We start from the raw sequence: 19753 nt of genomic DNA, 5'->3' as shown, positions 1-19753 counted from the left end.
GTACGTGATTGGTTAGTTTACCTATTTCTAAACTTTTCATCAATTATCAATAATAAATAGTTAAAAATCAGTATTTTCAAATAAATGCAAAGAAGCGTTGACTCATCCTTGATCGAATGGTCCAAAAAAATTGAAAATCCATCGAGAAACGGCTTAGATATTAAAGTTTAAAGTCTATCATATTTTCGTGACGGTCCTCGATTTTCGCAATCGTAAAGTGTACCCCAATATAGAAAACACAGACGTAGTCCTACGTCAAAAGTGTCCAAGTAGTTCGTTTAAGTGAGTGGTAAAATTATTCGGGTGTGATTAAGTTCAATCAGGTATGTGCATAGCTAAGTGCAGTACGGCCTAATTTATTTTAAAACTAACGTAATACTAGTTTAGTTTAGTACGGAATTTGCTAAAAGTTTCCCCCCCGTTACCCTCACAGGACCTTTTGTGGTACCTCAAGGTACAACGCCATTTTGTTTGCCGACCTAAGGTTGGCGAAGCACACGATCGGCCTAGTGGTCCCTAGCTGGCCACTACGCCTAACACGTAAAGGACCATCGTACGCTCTAGCCGTGCGCGGCTATAATTCGCCAAGGAGCGATTCCTCGGGCCCAAATTGGTGCTCTAATCGCTAAAGAGGACCTCTCTCGGCAGAGTCATTCCGGTATCGTCCTGGGCTCTGTCGACTAAGCCTAAGAGGGAAGACGCCAGAGAGAGAAGCAGATCGCACCATCTAGCCAAGTCGATCTGCTATCCGATCCACCAGTTTTTTTTTCGACAACAACCACCACCCCGCCGGAGACTAGACCGGAAGGCTGGATCATCGGCGAGCGCTCGTCCACCGTCATCAATGAGTTCAACAGGCAACGCGACTCCAATTCCCACAATCAGCAATAAACCACCCACTCTACATTTTAAATCAATAGTTTTTTTATAATGGATTCTCACCCACACTACAAAAAGCAATAAATTTAATAAACCCATAGTTTTCATCCACAATAGATTTCCTTTTAAAAATATTCCAAGAAAAGTGACGTTAATCTGCATGTTGTTCGCGAAGCTCCTCCGATTACCCAGTAGTAAGCCGGCCGTGAGACCCAGTTCGAGGGGTCACTTGCTACTGAGAAGTTTACCGCGAGCTAAAGAAGGGTAAAATATTCTGCATAACGAGCTTTCTAAATACTATTATAGAATGTGTGCAAATAATGAAACTTCGAAATATAAGTTTATTTCTTAGTTTTTACATCTGTTTTTATGTGGTACTTGAGATGCCCAACTTGACGCACTGATTTTACCATGTTCCTAATTTGACGAAAAATTGTTCCTAATTTGACGCACTTTGAAACTATGTTAAAACTCAATCAAAAAAACGCCTTATTTTTTAATTTCCTATTCAGGGTTGCCTGACTAGTAGCTTGCATAGCAATAGAGTAATTAATTAAAAATGTGTTCATTTTTTTGGCCTGTTAGAATTTTGTACAGAGAAAGTACATTGAATTGTATGATACTAATTTATTATATAATATTATTTTCTCGCGAGAATCTCAAAACCAGCTAAGAAAAACTGCATAATTACCAAATACCGTGAAAAACGCATCAAAATCGAAGACAACATAAGGCATACTACCATGGGTTGGACACTTAGTGGAATAATTCAATGTTGATTAATATTCTAAGTAGTAGATATTTAGTTAAAATAAAATGAATACATATTGCTTTTCCTAAGAGTATTATTTAGGTTTTTAGCACTGCATTTTATATTCGTATGATAAGGTTAATTAGGAACATCAAAATGAATTATGAGCCTAATTTGACGCAGAACGTTTTGGGCTGGAAAATGCGTTAGAGTGTTGCAATGTTCAGCATAAAAGGAAAAGCTTTATGAGTAAGCTGTTTGTAGGTAGGGGTCGAAAATTCTCACAAGTCATTTTGCGAGCAAAAAATGATTATTCGATCCTTAGCATTGTGGCTAAGAAAGCGAAAAATTGACGCATTATGAGTATGACCTCTATATATTTTATTCGGATAAGTTAATTCTTCATCGATAATATGCTTTTTACGCCATATATGCAAAGAAGAAGAGCAAATAAAGCCGTCTAGCTTGATTCTTTGATATATTTTTGGCGAAAATAAGTTTTATGAATCATTTGATATGAAAGTGCGCCAAGTTTGGACCTGCGTCAAATATGGTACTTCTACGGTATATCAAAAATTAGTATAGTTGAAAGATTCTTTCCCAAGATGGTTCACTTTAAGGTTGAATTAAGGTAATTGAACACTAAGTTGAAAAACAGGCCAAGTTCCAGTTGGATTGTAGAACCATTGAAGAAGAAAAAGATAACAATATTACCAATGTGCACTGTTACAATCGTAGTTATTGAGCCTTGCACAAATGACTTCGATCTTTAATGCCAAAACTACACATCACTCGAATGAACGAAAACGAAAGTCCATAAACTCAAACCAGAGAAGAAAGCGCGACAACAAAAATCAACTTAATGAAAATTCGTGCCGGTATGATTCGCGACCCACACAGTATAATGTGTAGAAGCACTATAAAAACATGCCAACCTACTCAGCATAAAGAGAATAAGAAAAACAGATGCAATTGCGCGACAGAACTACATTCAATGAAGGTATGTACTATGGAAACCTCAGCGAAAGTACTTCAGTTTGTGTTCGTTGGTGAGACAGATCGGTTTGATACTCGGTAGTATCCAATAAAAAACGTTAGTACGGGCTTGTTCTGGGCAGAGTAAAGGTTATCGGTTGATCGGAAGTTTTGTTTATGTTCACAGCGAACGAAATTTTGAATAAGTAGGTAACTAAGTAGCTGACGTATAATCACTACAGAGTTGAATATATGGCAATGCCCGACTGTAGAGTGAATACCTATGTTGGTTTTTATATATGCAAAAAAGATGTGCGCACTTGTATATTAATTATTATTCTGATTTATTCAGTATACCAACCATATTTTAATGCTAGTGTGCTTCAGTATAAAAAAGTGAAAGACTATTATAAATAAAATGGATCAAATTGCAAAAGTATAATAAAAACTTTGTAGTACAAGATAGGCAAAAAGTTAAAAAAAAATACAGTGCCTTTATACCAAATGATTTTTTCTGTGGCAATGTTAAGTGGATTAAATAGAGTAACAATTGCAAGGTACTTCATGTGGCAAATAAAGCACACGAGTATGAAATCCGATTATAATCATAGTTTTCTTCGAGTGGTATACACATATGCATATGTATGCTGAATAGAGTTTTTACATTCGCTTAAAGTTGTTGATAAGGATTTCATTGGAATTTATCGGTGAATGATTCTACCAAATCATTTTCTAAACGAAGTGTTAGTTACGCACATAAAAGTCAACGGTTGGTACTACGGGTAAACAACCAACAGCTATTTCCAATTATTAGAATCTGGTAATTCGATTGACCACTAGGCATGCCTTGACTATAGTTTGTCTATTGCTTTCTACTTACTATCCACCAAAACAGAGGTTTCTGACGAGATCACTTCTTATCAAACATCTACTAACGGAAACTCCTTAACATGCTATCGATAAGGCCAATCAATTCGATAATATCAACCAGGCTACGAACGGACTGGAGCTTAGATATTATCTGGATGTAGGATTTGGATTGGTGTATACACATCGTTACAGATGTGACATTTCGAGATGGATTTTATGAATGTTCTTCTTCTTCTCCTTCTGCTTCTGCTGACCCTCCTTAGCCGTGCCGTAGGATGCGAGGCGGCAATGTCCCAGTGAGGGATGTAATGCCAATGAAGAAGCTTATTTTTAATCGCAACAAAAAATGAGCGCCAGATAGTCGCCTAAGAACAACATACTGCTATAAAAAACTACTTTGATATTTTTGAAAAGCACGTGCTTTTTGTATTGCGGAAATTTTTTTCACATCTATGAGAGCCTTGGAAAATGATCACGAAAGCCATTTTGTTGCAAGGCACAATACCTCAACCGCAATATCCTTTTCGGAACAACTTGTAATGCTAGAATCAGTTGCTTAATCGGCCAAGGAAAACAATTTTTGCAATTCCTTAAAAAAAATCTTGAGAAATACAGAAGAATGTTAGATTCTAATACATCATTTGTAATCTTTTTATTCAGATATTGCATAATATTAAAACAATTGTTTTCAATTTCGGGAGAATCTTTTGAATTACTCATGAAAAATCAAATGTTTTTCACTGGATTAATAGTCTTAATTTAGGCGTTAAACTGTCCTGGATTTCCCCAGGAAAATCTTCTGTGTTGAGCAGGAAATTTCTTCTAAAAAACCCAGATAATCCACCTAGCGTTGGTGGTGGTGGTAATCCACCTTTCTTGCATTCAGTTAAGACACCAACCTTATATGGGGTTTATATGGTCCGAAGTACCATTTTCTTCATAACTTTTAAACGCAATTACCGATCGTTATCAAATTCAATAGTGATCAACAAGGCTTTGACCCCTGTCGAATAAAACTTGTTGCGAGAATCGGTTGAGGATTACTATACGAAAAGTTGTCTAATGTTTTTTATAGCTTTTGTGCACACACATACACACATACATACACACGGACAGACAGACATGTGCTCAGTTTGTCGAGCTGAGTCGATTGGTATATAACACTATGGGTCTCAGAGGCTTCTATGAAAAGTTCGTTTTCGGAGTGAAATGATAGCCTTTCGGTACAACTTCGTTGTACGAGAAAGGCAAAAACTTTTCTTCAAAAACTTAGATATTTCCACTTAAAATTCTTTGGAGATTCTACGGAAAAAAAAGTTTACGTCGGAAAAGTTTACGAAAGTTTCCTAGGATAGAAGGGGGTTTGAAAATGTGAAAATTGGTCTACGTGGTTTGTGGACAGCCCTTTCTTCGATGGCGTTTGAACCCACGACCCGTATGCTACACTGCAAAAATTCTACACATTTTTATTGGCAAAAATCCAATAATTTGATTCATGATGTTTATTAGTGCACACATTACCACTCTCCTCGCGAAGTACAAATAGAATCTATAATCAAATAAAATATATGTGTGGTTTCTAATATGCAGTTATTGAATTTATGTGTGGAAACAAATTGCATATATTTGGTCCCCAAATTGTAAAAATTTATATGTGCGACAAATATATTCAATATGCAGAATTTTCTCAGTGTAGACAGGTGTTCTGTCCAACGTTACACGAATCAGCAAGAAAACCATGTTCTAGTATAACTGGCAATAATTCATTTTGGTTCACTGGATCGCACGCTGCTTTTAAATCAATAAACAAATGATGTGTCTGGTTCTTCAGTAGCCCTGCAAGCAAAGGCGTAGGATTTCCAATCCGGAGATGGCGAGTTCAATTTTCGGCCCGGCCCGGTCAATGGCGGGCATAGAAAAGCAAAGCAAGTTCCAGTTGGAATGTACAGCCATTGAAAAAGAAGAAGTCTACAAGTTGTACTCCTGGAATTTATCAAGAATTTGTCTCAAGAGAAACATTTTTCGTTGATCGGCCCTCGCAAAAACCTGCCTAATATTCGCCGACAAAGGACTCTTCAAGCGAATTCTTCTTCTTCTTAATCTGTTGAACAAAATACGGGACATAATTTTGTATGCCGAACTAAATAGGGTTATTTCTTGGTAATTGATTTTAACTCCAGTGTGTGCCCTTCCCTAAAGAATGGGCAAATGAGGCCGTCCAACCAGCTAGCAGGCAATTCCTCGTCTTGCCAAATAATAGCCATATATGTATATGGTGCAGAACTTCATAAAGCTGCTCGCTGCCATGTTTGAGAAGTTCAGCCGGAAGCTGGTCCTTCCCCGCAGCCTCATTGTTTTTCAATTCTTTAATGGCTTTTCTAACCTCATATAGTGTAATCAGTTATTCTTCATCGTTCGCTATGATCTTTCGTTCAATACAGTTAACAACCGTGATCGAATTTTCAGAGTCCATGTTCGGACCTCTGAATGTCCACACATCGATAACATCCGAGAAATGCCACTCATATACCAGAACATGGTCTATCTGGTTGCAAGTGGCACTGTTTGGGTGTCTCCAGGTGTGCTTTCGGTTATTATTTCGAGCAGAGTAGGTGCTACTGATGGCCATCCCTCTGGCAGCGAAATTGACTAGCCGTAGCCCCTTGTCATTAGTAGCGGAGTGAAGTTGCTCGTTACCGATCATGATACGGAAAAAAGTCTTCACTACCGACTTGAGCGTTTGCGTCTCCGAAAACAATTTTCACGTCATGCTTTGAGCACTCTCCCTCCATAGGTTTTATCAAGACATTCATAAAACGTGTCGTCGGATTTATCGTTCGTCGGTGCGTAGATGTTAATTAGGCTGTAATTGAAGAATTCGTCTCGCATCCTCAACACACAGATCCGTTCGCTATTAAGTTTCTACCTCATTACTCGCTTTAACTGCTTGTTCTTCACTTCGAAACCAACCCCATGTCCTGCTTTTTTGCCGCCGCTGTAATAGGTGTTATATTTGAATGCAGTATTGGTCGTGGAATCCACGGCTCTGAATTTACGTTCCTCGGATATAGCCCGATCAGGAATGCATAACAAAATTATAACTCAATTCTATCAATGGTTGTTATTTAAAACAACGTGTGTTATAATTAGATAATTCGATAAAAATGTGTCTTCGGTCAATTTTATTTCATATCAAAATTATAACAACATTAGTTATGTATATTTTCACAAAATAATTGCCTACATTTTTTGTAGACATTGGAAAAAAAAATCGGAGGTGATCACCTTCAGTATAACTTGAACCCGCTCGATATTAATGCATAGCTGGAACAAAGTTAATTACCTACATTATGGATCGAAATCCGTCTTGGTCGCGTACCAAATTTCCATCCGTGATGTAGGCAATTACCTTGAAAGTTGATTTTTGTACAGATAAATTATATCAACGTTTGTTATAATGTTGATATGAAGGTATCAACCTCTGTTATAAGCGTGTTACGGCTAGAGGTTTTTTTGATATATTTTTTGTTATTTTAACAACTAACCAGCCAATTTTATAACACATTTTGTTACAATATTTTTCTGAAATAAATAACTCCCCTTGTTATAATTTTGTTATGCATTATTGATCGGGAGGACATCGGACTTTTTTCTAAAACGGCAACGTTCACTCCAACCTTCTGCAGTTCAGCTAGAAGGCTCACTCGTCCATGCTCAATTAGGGTCCGAACATTCCAGATACCGAGTTTCCAATCATAATCCTTATTTAGTTGCCGGGTTGATTGCCAAAAATTTTTCTTTCTCCATTTTTCATGGTATTTGAAAGGCTACCTAACCGGGTGGCATTTTATGCCATTGCCCGGCATATTTCAATAAAAGAATAAAGTTCTTCAACAAAAGGCTATTAGAACCCTATGATGTTGGAAAACAACACCCAAGTTTAACAATTTTGTAGAGGACGGTATGATTCTAAATCTTATTGATTGCAAGATATCTACCCTAAAAGTAATTGCTTATACACTAACGCCATCAGGCGGGTGTTTTTCTAACTCAACTAGCGCCGCCAAGTGGATGAATTGCAAACTAAGCTTACCACTATCATGATTATCCTCTGTAGAAGACGCCAGTTTTCTAAATCGTACAAATTACAAGGTAACTGGCTAAACATGCATTGGCGTAACTAAGGAAAAATTCTAGGGGGGGCTAGCCTTTTTCTATTCTTACAGTCAAACACAAAAAAGTTATTGTTTTTGTTCAACTGTCCGCAGTTGGCCTACCAAACAGCTATTTCAATTCATCCAGTGACGACTTGAACAGCTCTGACATAAAAATCTAGAAATGTCGTGAGATTCCCAAAAGCTTTCCCAAGTAACATTTTAAGTTTTATAACGCTCTTGAGTCTTGAAGAGCATAATATACTCTACAAGAGTGTTATAAAACCAACATAAAACCAAAATGTTACTGAATTACAATTATTATTATTATTATTACAATTACAAAATGAGAATATTCCCGAAGGGAAACCAAAATTTCTGAAGCAGCACACTTTTTTTGTGGCGATGGTGGCTCGTTTATTCAGCCGCTTTCCTCCATCGGACTCATCGTATTTACCCTTTTCTTCATCGCTGCTTTCACTTTCGTCGGCGTCCTCATCATCCTCGTCGCTATCGTCGTTGTCCTCCTCTAGCCGTTTGACGTTTTCCTTTGTCAGCTCCAACACTTTCCTATTAGTATTGCCGGAAGGACCCGCCCGTAATCCGCTAACTACGATCTTCGACTTCAACTCATTCGACGCCGGACTACCCGAAAGCTCCGCCAACCTTTCATCCATGGCCGCCATTTCCATCTCGAACAACTTCTGCCTTGCCTCCATCCGCTGGATCTGCTCCTTCTTCTTTCGCAGCATCTCAGCTTGCCAGGCCATCCGCTCCTCTTCTTCTTCAGCACGCATCTTCTCCTCCATCTTCATCTTCTTCCTTTCGCATGCGCGCTGTATCTTCTTCTCCTTCTTTCTCAGTTCCATTTCCGCCTCCAACTACCCCATTTGCCGCTTTTGACGTTGTTCCAGTGCTCGCACTTTCGCATCTACGCTAGACGCATCTACGCTAGAGTTTTTCTTCCGGTAGTCCCACGCAGCGTATGTGGAACCACGCGGAACATCCATCACAACCGACCATCTTTTCGTCGCATGTTGATGGACCACAGATCACACACGGAGTTCCCGTGAGGTCCAACAGGGTTTTGTCAACGGATTCGGAATCGGAACCAATTTTTTTGACGGACTTCTCACAAGCGACGTTTTTGTCACTACTTTTTTGAGAATGTCCAAAAAGATGTCTGCGCCTCGGAATCCTCTGGGGGATTTCGGTCGGGGAGAGATAGAACACTTCACTGCGTACTGTTCAAACGATCGCGTGTATTCGGTGCAGAGGGACGGTAACAAATTGATACGTAAACAACATAAGATCTTTAGATACATAAGACTATCGAGTTTTATATATCCATTATAAATAATCTCTATACATTCAAGGTTAATTGCCTATGTTCCGGGTATTAAAGTCTATTACAATTTCACGATTTGAAAATACATACTTAATTAAATATCCTGACTAATTATCTATCAGAGAGTAGTATCTAGTATTCGGCGAATTTTTTTCCCACTCGGAGTGGAAATTAATTACTATGTCTGAAACTCGATTATGCATTTGCACAACATACAGGGTGGCCACTGAACCGGGAAAACCGGGAGAACCGGGAATTAACTGGGAATCAGATAGAACCGGGAAAAACCGGGAAATAACTGGGAATTTGATTGACACTGATTTTTTTTAGACGGACTAATTTAAAGCTATAATTAACTAATTAACTTTTCCGTTTTTTCAACATTTTTTCTGATAATTACATTTTATTTTAATTCTGGGATTAATGAAATGTCGTTCAAATGAGTTTTGTTCAAAAATTGTTATATTTTTTTTTTATAAGGATGTATATTATTATGAGGATTTTTATGGGCTCAGAAATCTCAAATTTTACGTGGTATCTCAACAGTTGTATAATTTCTTCGTTTTCAGCATTCTTTTCAATTTTAGGTCTTATAAAACACGTCATAACTCAAGAATTGTGTTTACAGAAATTTATCAGTCTTTTAAAAAGAATCAAATCAGTCTTTTAAAAAGAATCAAATTTCGGATTTTCTGGAATTTCAGAACTACAATCTTAAATGTAAATGTTGAAAATCCCAAAAAAATACATACAAAAACTCCGTTCAATCAAATATAGCATAAATGAAAACTAATCTCAAATGTCAAAGATTTCAGAAATTTCAGGAATAAAGTTTTCAGTTCAAAGATTGAAGAAAAATCATAACCTATATAGACCCTTCACGTATTCCAGCTTTCTTCTCGAAATACAAATACATTAGCTCTTAAATCTGCTTAGTGTTATATGTTTGTTAGTTAAAACTTCTAAATTGTTTCTATTTAAGAAAACACACTTACCGTCTTTAAATCTGATTGATAATTTTAGAAAATTATATCAGCATAACAGAATTTCCAAAATATCAAAAATCATTCTAAAGCTTAGATATCAAACTGGAATCTTAGAAGTATATTTAAGATTTTTTTCGGACACATGGTGGTCTGTGAAAACATTAGCAAACAAAATTCTTGGAAAGTTTACTGGAGGATCCATCACAGTAATCCAGGAAATATGTTTCAATGTGGCATAATTTGCTTCCATGAGTCGTTATCGAATTATAGAACAACGACTCATGGAGGTTTGACTGTATTTCATGGCTTAAAAAAGCCTTTCCCTAAAAACATCAAGCATTTTAAAACCCGCTTTGGAAATTCTCCGAGAATTCTGACAAAAATATTTCTGTCTGTCTTGTTTTTGAATAATGCTTCGATTTTAAGAATGAAATCGTTTAAAATCTCAAGTTTCAAAAGCATGTTATTTTTTTAAAACTAAGGCGTTATTTTGAGCAAGTTAATAACAACTCTCATTGAATAGAAGTGCTTTATGATATGAATACACCTCTCATGTTTAACTTTCTATTTTTTTCAATAGTTGTTATTATTTTTCTGAAGAACGCATTAATGTTTTCCTAAGAAAAATATTTTGCTTGAAAAATCTTTGATATTTGGATCAAATTTATATAATGAGCTCTTTTATTTTTCGAATAAAAAATTACAGTGAAAAATAATTGTTTCTAATGCTTCTATCACTTACCAGAGCTTCGTCTTAATAAACGTGTTGCCAATGTGATAGAAAAGAAAGAATGAATGCAGAAATGAGCTTTGATTCACTTCTAACAGTGACTGCTAGAATGATCAAGTTGAAGGTACCTATGGGATAGAGATGGAAACGATCTGGAATTGAAACCTTGGCCTCCTTCGTATAGAGCAGGAACGAGCGAGCGGTGGCTTTATAACTGCCAAGCCTGAAAAAAAGCGTCACAGCGGAATTTGCTTAACAAGCGCTTTATTAACACATTACCATACGGTTTTCTTTGATTTATTTAGGATGTATTCGTAGACCTGTGCGCCGGTCACATAATCGGCGGCGGCGGCGTGGTGGTCACTTTTGCCCCGGCGGCGGCGGCGTCACGGCGGCGCGCCGTTGACTTTCATCGGCGGCGGCGGCGGCGGCGTGAACCGGCGTGAATGAAAAAATCAATGTCTGGTAAAATCAATTTTAATGCGGGTTTTTGGATTCATGCGGTTTTGATTCACACGACAGGAATCGTCCGTATACAAATCAACTTCAGTGGATTAAAATTGCAATATTCTACGTTTGCCGATCATCAAGCAGCCCATTCAAAATAGTCAATTGACGGCGACACTAATCAATACCTGATTTAAAAATGTTATTTATGTTAAAATGTTATAATCAACATTAATAAAAATAAATACTAGCTAAGTAAGACTGGGGATGACCAACCAAATTTAAATTTTTTCCTGAAATTTGGTTAAATATACCAAAAAAGTTCTTGGTGTAGTCCCTGAAGGAGTTTTTTTTTAGGAAATTTCTACAGACATTTCTTAGGAAAGTTCAAAAGGAATTCCTTCGTAAAATTCTATGAGAATTCCTACAGAAATTTGTATAGGTATTCTTTCTAAAATTCATTCACGTTCTCTTTGGGAAATTCCTTCAGTAGAGCTAATCCTGCAGGAATTCATTCGGAAATTTATTCAACAATGAACTAATTTCCGATGGAATTCCTAAAAGAGTTTTCCAAAGGAATTTCCAAATGATTTCCTGAAGTAATGTCGGATAAAGTTTTATAAGGCAATCCGGGCACATTTTTGAAGAAATTTCCTTGAAAACTGTGAGAACTGAAGGATTTCCCAAAGAAAAATCAGTAGGAACCTTTCGAAGAAATCCTCACAGATATTTTTAAAGTCCTAACAGAATTTCAAATAAATTTCCCAATAAATTTTTAAAGGAGCTTTGAATGAATATCTGAAGGGATCCTAAAAAAAAATAAAAAGAAATGGAGAATGTCGTGAAGAAACTCCTGAGGAAAATGTCCAAAAATTTCAGCCTGCCTTTGTCTGCATTTTTATAAACTTGGTACAATCGTGATTCATTCGTTCGTCTGCGTCATTTACTATTCTCCACCGCGCAGTATTTTCTGCGCGTCTTTTTGCCAATGTCATTTGGCTGAATATACCATTTTGCCGAACAAATCATTAGACCGAAAGTCATTTGGCCGAAAGGGTCGATTGGCTGAAAGGGTCGTTTGGCAGATATGGTAATTTGGCCGAAAGGGTCGTTCGGCCGAAAGTGTCATTTGGTCAAAAAGGTTGTTTGGCCGAAAGGGTCATTTGGTCAAAGGGTAATTTGGCCAAACGGGTATTTAAGCCGAAAGGGTCATTTGGCTGATGGGGTCATTTGGCCGAAAGGGTCATTTGGCCGAAAACGTCGTTTAGCCGTAGGAGTAATTTGGCTGAATAGGACATTTGCCCGAATAAGACATTTAGCCTAATAGGTCATTTGGCCGAATAGGTTATTTGAAAAGTGAGAAATTAGGAATGAGAAGAGAGACGTCTCAATTCTCATTCCTTATTTCTTACTTCTCACTGTTAAAAGTGAGAAGCATGAGGTGAGTAGTGAGACGTCTCACTACCCACTTCGCACTACTAACTTTTCACAGTGAGAAGTGAGAAATGGGAAGTGAGTCATCTCACGTCTCACTTTCTACAATGAGAAGATATAAATAAAGAGTGAGAAGTGGGACGTCTCACTATTCTCTTTATTGTGAAAAGTGAGTTGGACGAAATGGGTAATGAGACATCTCACTATTCATTTCATGCTTCTCATTTTTTACAACGATAAGTGGTAAATGAGGAGTGAAAAGGGAGACGCCTCAATTCTCACTTTTTAACAGGGAACAGTGAGAAATGAAAGTGAGTAGTTAGATGTCTCACTTCTTTTTCTTCATTTTTCTTTTATCAATGTAGAAATTGAGAAGCGCAAAGTGAATAGTGAGACGTCTCACTGCTCACTTTGCGCTTCTAATTTTCTTAGTGAGATGTGAGACGTCTCGCTTCTCACTCCTCATTTCTCTTTTCTCATTTTGAAAAGTGAATAGTCCGAAGTGGGTAAAGAGTTGTCTCACTACTAACTTCACGCTTCTCTCTTTTTACAGTGAGAAGTGAGAAATGAGAATTGAGACGTCTCTCTTCTCACTCCTAATTTCTCACTTTTCAAATGACCTATTCGGTCAAATGTCTTATACGGTCAAATGTCATATTCGGCCAAATGGCCCTTTCGGCCAAACGACCGTTCCGGCCAAATGACCCTTTCGGCCAAAAGACCCTTCCGGCCAAATGACCCTTTAGGCCAAACGACGCTTTCGGCAAAATGACCCTTTCGGCCAAATTACCCTTTCGGCCAAATTACCCTTTCGGCCAAATGACCCGTTCGCCCAAATGACCCTTTCGGCCAGATTTATTTCGGCCAAATGGCTTTCGGCTGAATGGGTTACGGCCAAACGACCCTTCCCCTTTACAGAGGTTTTTTTCTCAGTGTCTCTAGGTAGCTTCCTAAAGTAACCACAGAATTTACTGGAGGAATTTTCAATGGATTATCCGAAAAAAAAATCATCAGAAATTGCCTAAGGTATATTTGAAAGAATCCCTTAGGTAATTTCAGGAAAAATGTCTTGATGCTAAGGAACCCCTAGAGGAAATTCCAAAAAAAAAATCTAAAAAGTATCTTCCGCTGGAATTTCTCAATTAATTTTCGAAGAAATTCCTAAGAAAATTTTCAAAACTTCTTTCTGTAGGAGTTTTAAGAGAGTTTTTGGAGGAATTCTGAAACAATTTCCTAAGGAACTCCTCAAACATTTTTCGTGATTTCTCTGGAAATTCCTTTAGGAATTCATTGGGGAAGTCTTTTAGAAATACCTCCAAAAACTTTGTTAGCAGTTCCAATGGAAATTATTTTTGAAAATCAATTCAGGCTCTCTTTTAAAAATGCCTTCGAAAATTCATTTGGAAACTCCTACACTAGGGTGGCTCAAAAAACACTTCTTCAAATTTTTTGATGGGCCGCCCTCTTATTCGGTTCTATTTGATGCCCTGATGCTCTGGATAAAATTTCAGCCAAATCGGTCAACGTTTGGGCGGTGCGAAAATCCTTGGAAGTTTATATGGTAAAATGTATGCAGAAACATCAAAAAACAGTGATTTGCAGTTGGACGGTACAATTTACGATCATGAACTACGATACTCATTCAGTTCTTGTAGAATTGAATACAAATTGTCATGCTGAAAACCGCGAGAAGATTAGAGTTTCTTAGGCAAAGATATTAGCATTTTACTGGAGTGTTGTAGGGGTGAATTTATTTCTTTTCAAAGGTAAAAGAAACGAAATTTGCTCAAACCCCTCTTCAGAGAAATGCTAATAACTTCGCCGGACAGACTCTAATCTTTTCGCGGTTTTCAGCATAACATTCTGTATAATATTCAGCATAATATTCTGTATTGCTTCACGATCTGAATATCACAATTCTTCATCGTAAATTGTGCCAATTAACTGCAAATCACTGTTTTGGATGTTTCTGGATACATTTTTCCATATAAATTTCCAACGAGTTTAGCACCGCCCAAACGTTGACCGATTTGGCTGAAATTTTGTCTAGAGCATTAAGGCAACAAATAGAACCGAAGAAGAGGGCGGCCCATAAAAAAAATGAAAAAAGTTTTTCCCATTACTAATTTGAGCCACCCTATCCTACACCCTCCAGGAATTTCTTCAAAAACTTCTCCAAAAAATCATTTGAGAACTCCTCACGATTTTTTTCCTTAAATAATCTAAAAAAATCCGCCAAGAATTCCTTCAGATATTTCTCCATAGATTTCTTTAAAAGTTTCTTCGAAAAGCCTCCAAGATTCCCTCGTAGATTTCTTAAGAAATTCTTTTGGAATTTCTTTCCGGAAATCCTTTGAAAAATAATTAGAGAATGAAATAGCTTTCGATGGAGTTACTAATTGAATTTTCGAAAGAGTACACATTTCGGAATGAACTCGTGAAAGCATTTTTGGAGGAATTCCTGCAGGAAGTTCTGGAAAGATTCCCGAAGATTTTTTTTTTAGGAATTGCTGGTAGAAGTTCCGAAGAAGTTCCTTGAAAAGTTCTAAGAAATTTTTTATGTAATATCTGAAAGAATTAATTTAAGGAATTAATGGAATAATTGCTGAAAAAAATTCATAGGAGTAATTTCCGAAGAAATTCATTATAGAATTTCTAGAGGAATTCCTTAAGGAGTCTTTTTGTATAGAATGACGGCTTTGGCAGGTTTTGTTCTATTGTTGGCCTAACCATTCTTTGCATATCAAAGAATATTGTGGCCAAATTTCATAAAATTTGGTCGACAAAAACCCCCCTGACAATAATAGAACAAAACCTGCCAAAGCCGCCTTTTTTCCAACATTCCATAAGGAATTTCCTAAAAAAAATCGTAAATGATGTTCTGCAGAAATTCGTAATGTAAAATCTGAAGGAATTTTCGAAGAAAAAAGAATTTCTAAAGTCTCCTACAGGTTTAGGTGCCCGACTGAATGCCAAAGGCTTGGCTTAGACGAATTCCAAAGATCAGTTAAACATTGTATGTGTTATTCTACTTGGTAGAAGAAATCCACTAGATGAAGCCTCATGCAAACTCATAAACTAATCAACAAACATATTTATTAGTCCGGACAATGTATATCACCACACTGACTTAGAGACATCATCTCGTAAGGTAGATTTGAAATTGAATTCTGCTGACGATTTCCACCTTTTCACCATTTATGAACTATCATAAGACGAGTTTAGTACTATTCCAATAAACTCCACCACGTTGTATTGCTTTACAGATACATATTTCGTCTTCAACTGTAAGGCCATCTTTAGTTTGTACTTTACTCAACTCGACTTAAGTTAGTTGATTTTTTTTATTGCGATTAGTCATCGGCGTGGCAAAATTATGAACGGCGGCGCGCCGACCCAAAATTGTCGGCGGCGGCGGCGTGAGTAAAACCACCGGCGGCGGCGGCGCGGCGCGGCGGCGCACAGGTCTAATTGTAATACAATTCCATAAATTTTGATGGTGAATTAAAGTCACATGATCAGAGATACGATCGAAAAAATGTCGCGTAAAACAAGCATGGTTGTTGCACAGATTGTTTTGTCAAATAAATGCAAAACCTCATTCCTACACGTAAAAAAAAGCGTTCTTGAATTCGTGAACTAACAAGTTCACGGTGTATTTTTTCGTGAACACCAATCACGGATTCGGGAACACCAGTCACGTTTTCCAGAACGTTCCTGAAAACGTGACTGTATTCCCGAATCCGTGATTGTTGTTCACGAAAAAATACACCGTGAACTCGTTAGTTCACGAATTCATGAACGCTTTTTTTTGCGTGTAGAACATTTCTTTTCGCGAAACACTTCTGCCGGGAAAGTTCCAAAATTTGAATCGGGAAAAACCGGGAAAAAACCGGGAATTCCAAAATGGAAATTAAGTGGCCACCCTGAACATATGATAGATTTTGTTCGGAAAAGGTATTGGAAGGTAACCGCTCCCTTCGGTGGGGTTTGATCCCACGAAACCAGTACGCTAGACAGGACTCTTGCAATACATTTTCAGAACTAACTCTCTCATATGTCTTTTTAATGTATGTCTCCAAGTAGGATGGGTATTTAGTATTGTCTGGCTCCTACAACTTGCTTCATCAGTAACGGCGATCGAGGACGGCGGAGGTCTTCCGTAGCTTAGTAGGGAAAGCACCTGTCTAGCATACTTCCAATACCTTTTCCGAACTAAATCTATCACATGTTGTGCAAATGCATAATCGAATTTCAGACATAGTAAATAATTTCAAGTTTTTTCTCATTTACAGTTTAGTAACCTCTCCTTGAAATTTCAGGGTTTTCCGAGCTTGTTCCGGATTTCAAGAAACCGAGTATGATTATTGGAAATTTAAAGTTTTCGGGAAATAGCAGCAACATCGCTTGAATACTTTACCAGAGAAATCTGCAAAAAGAAATGCCTTCAAAATGTCTACTATTACATACATACGATACGTTGCTCTTGACTATCACATTATCAATTTTTTCTTGACAATCCTTTCAGAAATGCCATGCATCTCAAAGGGTTATGTTGGAAAACTAAAGGTCATATGCACACTTAAAAAATACTCGCAATGTAACCATAAAAATCTCAAAGAATTGATGATTTGCTGATAAATCAAAGTCAAGATTTGTTATCAATTCTTCGGTAACCTAAACATCCTGTGTCTCCTGCTCAAGTTAAGCAATTGTCTTTTTCATGTTGTGTAACTATTACAGGCAGTTTATTATTTTACTTGAATTTTATTTATTCAATCAAAATCTCGGCCATTGTATTTTTCCTGTTAGTTTGTTACTTCTATTATTTATTCTATCAGCATGAAAATACTGTTCCAACTCCAACATTTCTCTCGACAGAGTCCCAAAATGACTGTAACCATGCTCGTCCTATAGGATATATCTATCACCTTGGCTCATCTCTCATTTTGGCAGCACAAATGTCAATTCATAGGTGATAAGCACATCTAAAAAACATTTTTGTGCGTACTGGAAACGAGTTGTGTAATGTGCCTCTGAAAGTGTAATTTACTTTAGAAATTAGATTCGTACGCGATTCACCTTAAGCAATTATATGTGTGGCTGAGAATCAAGGGAGTGTAATATCCTTCGTATTTTGCTTTCCTAACCCAAGATATATCCATTTTTCGAAGTAAGAAAACATGATATATATTCAATATATTATTTTTTATTATATATTATATATTTTTATTATATATATTATATATTTTTATTAATTCAATATATATTCAATATATATTCAACTCACTGTAGAGAGAGATGATAAGAATTCATTATTTGCAGCTACGCCCAGATATGATCAGAGCGCTAGATATGTGCAATACTCATGCAAAGTCGTAGAAATTCTAGGGGGGGCTAACTTGATTCTAGGTGGGGCTATAGCCCCCCCTAGCCCCCCTGTAGTTACGCCAATGTAAACATGGTTGTAAAAACTTTCAACTAAAACTTTAACTAAACTTTCATAACTTTCATAACTTTCATAAGTTTTCCACTTTCATAACACTTTACTACTCAAAATCTCATGAAGATATAGGTTTGTTTTATCCTGCATTCAATGTATTCATATGTTAAGTGACAAATCGGTTTTTTTTTTTGATAATTTGCTATTTCCGTGTATCGAAAATTAAAAGTGATATTGAAATTCGAGTTGTTAACACAGGGCTTCGTTAGAAGGGCATAGGGATGAATAATTTGACTAAGCTTCCCACCCGCAAAGGTAAAAATTGGTAAAGCTTGGAGAATACTACAGGTTTGCTTACCTGTCTGAAAAAAGGAAGAAAATCAAGATCAAGTGACGGAATTTGAACCAGAAAGTAATCAATTTTATAACACGAAGTTATTGTCATTAGGAGAAAAGGGTTGGATAAATGTTGGAACAGTGCAATATTTATTCAGTATTATGTTTTTTCATCAAACTAAACAAACAATCTAAATCAAACTAAACCAACAAACTTATATTTGCAGGCAATTTTTAATAATTTTTAAAATTCATCCAATTTTATTCGAAAAAAATAATGTGAATAATTTATTTTCTATGCATTTCTTATAAGACCGTCCCGCGGTCACCCAATTATGGCCAAAAATGACCGGAAATCATGGTTGGTTCATGTGAGTTAGGGCGCCAATTTTTTTTAAAGGGACTTAAAATGCATGAAACTTTGAGAATTCATTTTTTGAAAAAAATCGAGTGTTTTGGGACTTCGAAAAAATTTCTTATGGAAAAAAATTTCATCGTATTTAAAAACCGGACGTTAAGCAAACATTTCCTAAGCCCTACAATTTTCCCCTATGCAAAATTTGAACCCCATCGGACATAATTTAAGGGTGCTCGATATCTTGCTATCCAAATTTTGATTTTTTTGTGACTTGATCTTTACACGTTGTGTTTTGAATTCGTGCAGTACCACGTAATAATACCCGCTTAAAAATAAACCTCAGTGTAATAAAAATTGCCTAGCAATCTGATAGTTTTCTCCGTAAATCTGATCTCAAAAGTTTTCAAAGTTACAAAAAATTCATTCAACTTTGATAGCATGATTTTGAACACCCCTAAATCGTGTTCGATGGAACTCAAATTTTACATAAGGGCATATTTTAGGGCTTAGGAAATGTTTGCGTAACGTCCGGTGCTTAAACATTTTAAAACTTTGATGAATTTTAGGCACCCCTAAATCATGTCCGATTGAGCTCAAATTTTGCATGGGGTTATAGGTATTTTGGGGTAAGGAAATTTGTGAGCAATGTCGTTTTTTGAAATTCGATGACAATTGCTTCCCATACATTCCATTGGCACCCTAATCTGGGTATTTGAAAAAAAAAAATTTGGCGACCGAAAGTCGACATGTGTTGTACAAAAAGTAGAACAGCGCACGCGCACAAATTTTAATTTTTTTCTCTTAACTAAAACTTTTCCCACAGATGCCTTAAAACCGGACTACTAATTAAATTGAGATGTTGGACACAGTGAAATTTTTCGTATTTGTCCTATTACTGTTAATCACAATACTTTTGAATCAGAATGTTACTTCGAAGAAATCTGGCGAACTAGACCTCAGTCAATTTTGGCGCATCGAAAACGAAAACCGAAGTAATGAGCATAAGTGTACCGTGGTAAACAAAACAGACTAATCTATTAAT

The 19753-nt window shown here is 36.8% G+C and overlaps 1 protein-coding gene across 3 annotated transcripts in view; it reads left to right on the top strand.

Moving 5' to 3' along the window:
- The first annotated feature begins 2683 nt into the window (after positions 1-2683).
- The window catches only part of LOC134205603 (beta-mannosidase), a 30649-nt gene continuing 13579 nt past the window's right edge, over positions 2684-19753 (top strand). The window contains exons 1-2 of one of the 3 annotated variants that reach the window (XM_062680990.1): positions 2684-2723; positions 19535-19703. In XM_062680990.1, coding sequence (XP_062536974.1) covers positions 19568-19703 — 136 coding nt within the window. In that variant the 5' untranslated portion in view covers positions 2684-2723; positions 19535-19567. Of the gene's footprint in view, positions 2816-19534; positions 19704-19753 lie in introns of all 3 variants that reach the window. The other 2 variants (XM_062680988.1, XM_062680989.1) reach the window with 2 other exon arrangements.

Source organism: Armigeres subalbatus, chromosome 1, assembly GCF_024139115.2.
Source record: "Armigeres subalbatus isolate Guangzhou_Male chromosome 1, GZ_Asu_2, whole genome shotgun sequence".
NCBI lineage: Eukaryota > Metazoa > Arthropoda > Insecta > Diptera > Culicidae > Armigeres > Armigeres subalbatus.
The sequence above is the reverse complement of the archived record's forward strand: the minus strand, read 5'-3'. Positions and strand labels throughout refer to the sequence as shown.